This window comes from Amborella trichopoda, chromosome 13 (genome assembly GCF_054954075.1).
Source record: "Amborella trichopoda isolate Santa Cruz 75 chromosome 13, AtrichopodaSantaCruz75HAP2 v2.0, whole genome shotgun sequence".
Taxonomy (NCBI): domain Eukaryota; kingdom Viridiplantae; phylum Streptophyta; class Magnoliopsida; order Amborellales; family Amborellaceae; genus Amborella; species Amborella trichopoda.
The window spans coordinates 8,533,697-8,542,217 of record NC_142348.1 but is presented as its reverse complement, the minus strand read 5'-3'; the positions used below and the strand labels follow the sequence as shown (position 1 = coordinate 8,542,217).

At 30.7% G+C, this 8,521-nt stretch overlaps 1 protein-coding gene across 1 annotated transcript; it reads left to right on the top strand.

Moving 5' to 3' along the window:
- Positions 1 to 6,771: 6,771 nt before the first annotated feature.
- Positions 6,772 to 8,058, top strand: LOC110007108 (GATA transcription factor 21). The gene is made up of 2 exons (XM_020666234.2): positions 6,772 to 7,328; positions 7,632 to 8,058. The coding sequence occupies exons 1-2, from the start codon at positions 6,954 to 6,956 to the stop codon at positions 7,875 to 7,877; spliced, it is 621 nt and encodes a 206-aa protein (XP_020521893.1). The 5' UTR covers positions 6,772 to 6,953; the 3' UTR covers positions 7,878 to 8,058.
- The last annotated feature ends 463 nt before the right edge of the window (positions 8,059 to 8,521 follow it).

Sequence of the window (8,521 nt, the reverse complement as noted above, 5' to 3'; positions counted from 1 at the left end):
CGATAATAAAATATAAAACTAGAAAAATATACCGATCTTCCATATCTGTGCACACTTATTTCTAGGGCGAAATAACAAACCTAAATAATTTATTATAATATACAAAGTTTTGTAGAGTTTGAAATCCTTTTTTTTTTTTTTCGTCACAACCATAATATTCAAACCGAGTGGATTGTTGTAAAGGTTTTCCATTACTTAAAGGGTGCGGTTTGTATAGAGCCTAGGCTCTAAACAATCAAATTAGAGCCTACCATCAAATAGTGTCTAAAAATGTGGTTTTAATATTGAAAATCTTTGTGATAGCCTTAAGATATATTTTTATATTTATTTATAAAGTTTAAAGCTTAAAAAATAGTGTAGATTGATAGACCTATGAAAACTTGAAAATCTTAAAAATTGACGGTCCAAAATTGTGTTACAAAATACATTATTTCCAAAACTTGGAATCTATTTTTTTCTCATATAGATGCATCTTGATGTCAAGATGATCAAGTTCAAGACATTTTGGCATCAAAACAACCCCTTCTAATAAAATTCTTGGGGTAGTCTCAAATTTGATTGTTTAGAGCCTCGGCTCTATATAAAGATGTCGAAATATCTTCAAATTGATCATATTGATATCAAGATGCATGGACATGAGAAAAAAATGGATTTTAAGTTTTAAAAATGGTATATTTTGTAGCACATTTTAGACCGCCAATTTTCAAAATTCTCTAAGTTTTTATAGATATATTGGTCTACACTATTCTTGAAGCTGTAAACTTTATAAATAAATATAAAAGTATTTTTAAGGCTTTCACATAAAATTTTCACATTGAAACTACATTTCTCAACCCTCTTTGAAGGTAGGCTCTAATTTGATTATTTAGAGCCTAGGCCCTATACAAACCGCACCCTCACTTAAAAGGGTTATCTCAAGGTTCTCACAGTAATTTTTTTATGAGTTATAAAATGAGGTTTTATTTATGCAGTCCTATCAAACCATTTTTTATTTAATTGTTTTTGCCAAATAAAGGTTAATTACAAGGAAGAATTGGGCATTTTCGTCATTTTGAAATACAAAAGCGACGGGAGGAAAAAAGAGATTTCCTCTTCGTATTCCACCTCTCGATTCTTCCATTCGCCCGCCCCGACATCCCACTTTTCACTGTCTTTTGTCCCCCATTTTTTTACTACTTATTTTTGGCATTTTCTGCTATGTATTTTTAAATTAGTTTTTCCCTAATGGGCTCGTGTCCATCCCCGTATTATATATTGTAGTAAAGAATTAAAATATAACTTTTAATTGAAAATGGCGGCGTTCATTAATGAGGCATGCGATGTCTCTAAGTTTGAACGTCCCTGCGCATTAAATGAAGCCGTATTTTTTGTAAATTATTTTCTTTTGCTCTTTACCAGAAGAATAATTCAAGAGGGAATTATAACCTGAAAAGAAATTCCAAAGTTAATTTAGATGAGCCTTCATGCATTGAATATTTTGGTTGTTTGAGCCTTTGAGCAGCCAATCTTGACAAAGTAAGATACAATCGATTTTATTTATTTATTTATTATTAATATGTAATATTTTGATTAATTTATTAATGAAATTTTTATAATCGTAAGAAGAAAAAAAAAAAAAAAAGTATAATCTTTTTTAAAAAAAGCTATGAGATTATTTATCATTACAACAAGAAGGTCATTACTACGTAGCAATTAGATTTTAAAATAAATGGTTTTGGATGTGGTACTTTAAAAAAAAAAAATTAAGAACTTTGAGTCTAATTAATGGTGTACTTATAACCTGTGAATTTGAAATTTAAAGAATAAAAATGATTATGACTTATTTGTACTAGAAATAATTAGCCATTTTATATACTTTTCTTTGAAAGTTTCGAGCGGTGGAAACCTATGTGACGGCTTAAAAATGTCTACTTTCATTCGTATTTATGAAATTTTATACCTCAAAAATAGATATGTGACAGCTTAAAAGGTCTACTTATGAAATTTTATACCTCAAAACTAGAAGGGACAGATCTATAAATGCTGAAAAAAGAAATCAAAGTAGATACTCTAGATAATGAGATATAAAATGTACTATTTATAGAATTTTGAATCTTGTTTTTGTAAAAAAAAAATATCCAAACATCTTGTTAATTATAAGGTTTTTCAATATTCAAATAACATTTCAAGTGGATTTTGAAGTAGACCTTATCCCTACAATACAAGGTGGACATCTTATATAAACTTTTTTCTTAAAAAATTGCAATAATCTTTGATGAGTTGAAATGAGGGTGTAGTTTATACAAAGTGGTGACCTTGCACGAAGTCAATGCACATCCAAATATAGAATATGTAATTTTGGTGTAGCAAATATTTATCTTCATCATCATCTTAGTCTTATTCCAATTATGTGAGAAACTTTTATAATAGTCTAAAATTTTTATTTTTACTTCTGGCTAGTATCTCATAAAATAACTTCATGAGATCTCGACAACCTTTAATACTGATATTTCAGATTTACATGACATTGATTTGTTTAAATGTTAGTTTCTCACTCTAAATACTATATGAGATATTGGCATTCTTTTAATACTGATGTCACACTGAATAAATTGTACTAGGGCTCTCACACACTAACATCTCACTAACTAATCATCTCACTAACTAAGTCACCTATAATATTGGCTTTTTGAAACACCAATATCTCACTAGGCATCCATGAATATTGGTGTTCATAGTTGTAAGTCGCATGTGAGCTATTTAAAGTGAGATTAATATTCTAAAATACCAATATATCCTATGCATAATTTTCTTATAAATAATTTTAGTTTTGATGGGATGGGTGAAATTTAAGGTTATCCTTCGGTCGATATATGCCTTATAAAAAATTAAATTTTGAAGTATTTATAAAGTGTTTCATCTTTATCATATGGGATTGTCTATAAAGAGATCATTTATTTTTTTGTATATGGAGGTTATGATCATTCTTGTCCGTTACATTTTAAAGTAAGTAGTTATAAGAATTTCATTGAATAAACATAAAATTCTAAAAAAAATATTATTCGACGTCATAATTCACCACATGCCATCCAATTTGATATTTAATAAACGGAAATGATTATGACCTCTATATACGAAAGATAAATGGTTTTTTCAAACAATCAATTGTCATATATAATCTCATTTATGTTATTTTACATTTTTTTTGCATAATATAGAATACCCTATGTTTGGAACTCAGAGTTTTTTTCTTTTTTCTTTTCTAAATGGGAGATGAGTTTAGATCTTGAATTCCAACTTCAAACATTTCTATCAAAAAATACACATGTCATCAATTCTGTACGGGGGACACTTGTCTATATTTTTTAAGTGAATATGAGGTTCAAAACTTAAAGATCAATCTTCAAAAAAGATAAAAAATAAAAAAATATATTTTTTAAGTGAATATGAGGTTCAAAACTTAAAGATCAATCTTCAAAAAAGATAAAAAATAAAAAAATAAACAAGGAAAAAACATAAAGTATTAAGCTTGAGAGATTTTTTTTTTTTTTTTTGGTAGTTTAGTCGGAGTTTTCTATCTTTAATAAGAATGAAACTCAATACATCACATTATGGTTCTTTATCTACCTTTGTGCTCATTCCTTATATTTTTAAATATAACATAAAATAAAAGTTGTTTACGTTTTCTTAAGTAGGACAAAGGGAACGCTGAATAGTGTCTCTAATATGCTCCATAACAGTAAGATATTATCAGCCGATAATGTCCAGTCTGAATCAAATAGTGAAGGGTTTGGTTTTTATCTGCTGATATTGTCCAGTCTTAATCAAATAGTGAAGGGTTTGGGATTTACAAGGCCCAGGCACTATATAATCAAAGTAAGGTGCACCTTTAAAAAGTGGTAAAAGATATTGTTTCAGTACTGAAAATTTTTGTGATGGCCTAAAAATTTATTTTTATCTCTATTTACAAAATTTAAAGCTTAAAAAAATAGTGTATATTGAGTAGATCTATGAACAAGATGATATCAAATAGTTGTAAAAAGGTTTTGACAATGATAAGTACATCTATAACAATTGAAAATCTTTTAAAAAAAATACATTACAGATACACTATTTCCTAGACATGAAATCTATTCATCTTAGGTTGAGAGGATCCACTTGAGGATTTTTGAGCATTAAAACAACCTCTTCTGATAATGTTTTGATATCTAGCTAAATTTGATTGTTTAGGGTCTCACCGTTGAATAAACGTTTTGTAATAGTGAAAGGCAGTCAACTATGTGATTTTCGATTTGAAATCATGTGTAGCAAAAATTTCCGTCCAATGGAATCGAAATGAAAAATTGTCAAATGCGTGATTTGCAAATCCGCATATTTAGCTCAAATTTAATCTTGTCCAAACCATGCTTTTTTTCCGTTTTCAACAATATTTTTCCGAACCTCCCAAATTTTTATTATATGATAAAATCGGAAGTCATCATCATCGTCATCAAAGCTTTTTTCAAGTATATACATGGATGATGTCAGCCCACTGTTACAGTGTCATCCAATGACCCAGATTGAATATCGACCGTTTTGACGGTTACGATTTTATTTCGTATTAGAATTTTCATTTTCTTTCTACAAATCCAAATCACTTGAAAATTTAGACGTACATTTTACTCATCAAAACACACCTAATAAAAATATAAAAAAGATAATTCGTAAAATATAAATAGACCAAAATATTCTCGCAACGTTTCAAACCTATTTTGGTCAATTTTCATTTTACGAATTTTTTTTAAAATATTTTTATTAGATTTTATTATTTTTTAAGAATAGGCTTTCCAAATTTCAAGTGATATAGATTTGTATAAAAAAAATAAAAATTCAAATACGAAATAGGATCGTGACTATTGGATTGGACCCATATTCAATCTTGACCGCTGGCTGATGCTGTAGCTGTCAACCAGTGAGTTGATGAGATCTTTTCTATAGAATAGTAGAACTTGAGATGCAGTGCTATTAAAACCAGCTGCTACCGCCTTGACTTTAGCCCGATTTCTTTTTTTTTCTAATAATTTGTCATAAAATATATAGCTTATTCTTTGCTAATTATTTGAAGTTTCTGCTGTGATTCTCTTATTGGAACTATGAATTAAATTGTTGTGGATCACCGAGATCATTAGCAATCTCACTTTAAATTTGCCTATCTTAGGGGAAATATGGTTATTTGAATTTGTCATTAAAGGAAATGGACCCCTTTCTACAAGTTTATAGAAACCTTAATTATTACAAACGATTGTGCCTCGATTCCTAACTTTCAATCACGATTTCCTTATGGCAACTCATCACTTAATTTTCACTATTTATACCCAAAATTTGGAGAATATTGTGCATTATAGTTCAATAAATTTTTTTTTGGAATTTCTACAAATGTGAAAATTTCAATTATTTTGGAATCAAAACTAATTGTTACAGAATTCGAAAAGTATTTAATGAAAAATCAGGAGACTTAGAGATCGTTAGAAAATGATGTGCTAGGAATTTTGATAGTCCGAGATCGTTAGAGCATATTTTGGTTTATTACGGGGTGTGGTTTATATAGGGTTGAGGCTCAAACAATCAAAGTAAGATACACCTTAATAGTGTAGGAATATGTTTTTTCGGTACGGAATATTTTTTTTTATGGCTTAAAATTTTATTTTTATATTTAATTATAAAATATAATGCTTCAAAAATATTGTAGATCGAGCACACCTACATTTGAAAAATACATTACAAGATGCACTATTTGAGAGATTTGAAATCTAATTTTTTCTCGTCTATACAACTTGCGGTCGAGATGCTTGATTTGAGGGTTTTTGAGCATAAAAATAACGTTTTCTAATGAATTTTTGAGGGGTCCCTTAATTTAATTTTTTAGAGCCTCGCTCTTAAATAAATCTTTTGTTTTATTATATTCCTTAACACAACCTCCATTTTGTTTTGGAAAAAGTTTATAAAAGTGCGATTGGAAAAAGCTTATAAAAGTGCAAGGCTCTAAACAAGTAAATTAGGGCGCACCGCACAAATCTTACTAGAAGAAGAGGTTGTTTTGATGCTCAAACATCCTCGAATTGATAATGCATGAAAATAGATTTCAAGTTTTGAAAATAGAGCATCTTGTAATGCATTTTTTGGCCGTTAATTTTCAAAATTTTCAAATTTTTATAGATTTGTTCAATGTACATATGACTATCACAAAGATTTCTAATATTCAAACCAGATTTCTCTTATACTATTTGAAGGTCTGATTTACTTTTTGATATTTTAGGGCCCTCGTTCTATACAACAGGCATCCTTTTGTTTATATCATAGGGGTGAGGTTTGTATAAGGTGAACACCTTACACTGTTGATGTAAGGTATGCCCCAAAACTATATCAAAACTACAATTTCAGTGCTATAAATCCTAATGATGATGATATGAAAGCTATTGTTGTCCTCAATTATCGAATTTAAAATTTCAGAAATAGTAATGATCAAGTAGATCTATATTTGAAAATATTGAAAATGAATAATTCAGATAATATGTTAAAAGATGAATTATTTTTAGGACTAAAAACCTGCTTTTTCTTATATCCGTAAATCTCGAGGTAAAGATGATCGATTTGAGGTTTTCCAGCATAAAAACAACTTTATGTAATGGATTTTTTTAGGTGTATTTTACCCGTACAGTATAAGGCTGACACCTTGCATAAACGTTTCCCTCTTTCAAAAACCTCCTGCGGGGTATTATAGTCATTTTCCTTCGTGTAATAACCAGCCCTTTGCGCCCTTTTTAAAGACCCCTTACTCCAGCTCGTTCACACCCCTTCCCTTCCCCTCCCCTCCCCCTCTCTCTCTCTCTAAACGTCTCTCTCTCTAGCGGCACCGCTCCCACTCTCTCTCTCTCTCTTAAATATTACTTGCTTTCACCAGGATCATTACTTGTAGATCAGAACTTTCAGAAGAAATGATGCCTATAGATCTCACCCATCATCACCATCGTCATCATGAACATGGTGATGATGATGGTTCAGCTCAATCCCATGTACTTTTGAGGCACCCCATCATACGAATCTCTTGGAACTCTTCTCATGATCATCACAATCATGAAGATCATAAACATAAAAATGGTTTTTTCTCAGAGAAAGAAGCAGCAGTAAATGCAAGAGGGAAGCGTGCAACTTCATCAATGGAGGGCTGTACTGATGATAGTACCAACGTTAATAATCTAGAAGGGAGCACAACTTCAATATCTGTGGCCATGTCCAGAGCAATAAGAGCCTGTGTTGACTGCAACACCACCAAGACTCCATTATGGAGGACTGGCCCTGCAGGCCCCAGGGTATTCTTCTTTCACTGCATTTTAATCTTTTTTCCCTGCATTTAGAGAGAGATGGTCATTGAAGTGTTATTTGTTATGGAAACCAGGAAAACCAGGAAAACCCACTTTAATGGAGTCATTTACTGTTCACAAGTAAAACCTCTTTAGGGGGACTGATTGAGGGGTGTAACAGTAATTTTCTGTGTATCTTTTTCATAATTGAGGGGTGTAATAGTATTTTCTGTGTATCTTTTTCATATTTTTTCTTTTGTTTTTTCTAAGGAATTTGTGTTATTTGTTTGATGGTGGGTTTTGTGATTGCAGTCTCTTTGCAATGCATGTGGCATAAGGTACAGGAAGAGGAGGAGAATGGGTTTACTGGAAAGCGGTTTTGGAGGACCAAACGCGGTTTTGAAAAAGGAGAAGAGCAATCAAAAGCGGTTTGGTAAGCGGTTTTTATGGGGAGAGGAGGAACAGGCAGCGGTTTTGCTGATGGCCCTATCATGTGGGCTTAATGAGAAAAAGATGGTTGAGTTGGCTAGTTTTGTCAATACGTTCTATGGAGTATGAGGGGCAACAATGTTAATAATTTGGTTGTTTTTGCCCTTTTTTATTAATTTTTTTTGAGGTGAATGCAATATGTTGAGATGTGGGTTGTTTTTTTTCTTCCAATTCTTGTGTGCTGAAACAAGAAAGTGGAATGCAAAAGAGAAATTGAATAAAAGGAAGGTTTGTGTTTTTGTTTTTGTTTGATACAGTCATGAAATACATCTTTATTTATGTACTCTATGATTGATCAAATCTTAAGGCATCCTTCGATTTGGAAAATCATCAAGTATGCATTAATGTTCTTTGGAATCTTGGCTCAACAAAAATCTTCATTTTTTTCATTGCATTCGATATTGGAGATCTCTGTGGCCTATAACAATTTAATTTACTATTCCATTTCCAATTATAAGAGCGATATCTATTTAATTCCTTTTTTGTTGTTCATCATCAGGGATATCCAATAAAGGAAAAAGTTAAGTTTACATGGTTTCATCCAAAAAGCCTGGCAGTTTTGATGTTGGGAGAATTATCTAATTGATGTCTGTGTGAATATAGAAACAAGAATGATTTTAAGCCCTAAAAATAGTACATAATAGTACATCTTGCAATGTATTATGTCTCTCTTACCTTTCAAAAAATTGTTGACATTAAAATTACATCTACTT

What these genes read in the sequence shown, in the direction of transcription:
- LOC110007108 (XM_020666234.2), top strand. Translation starts at nt 6,954, where the DNA reads ATGATGCCTATAGATCTCACCCATCATCACCATCGTCATCATGAACAT. An exon ending in CTGGCCCTGCAGGCCCCAGG is followed by an intron (nt 7,329 to 7,631) that starts GTATTCTTCTTT and finishes TTGTGATTGCAG; the next exon opens with TCTCTTTGCAATGCATGTGG.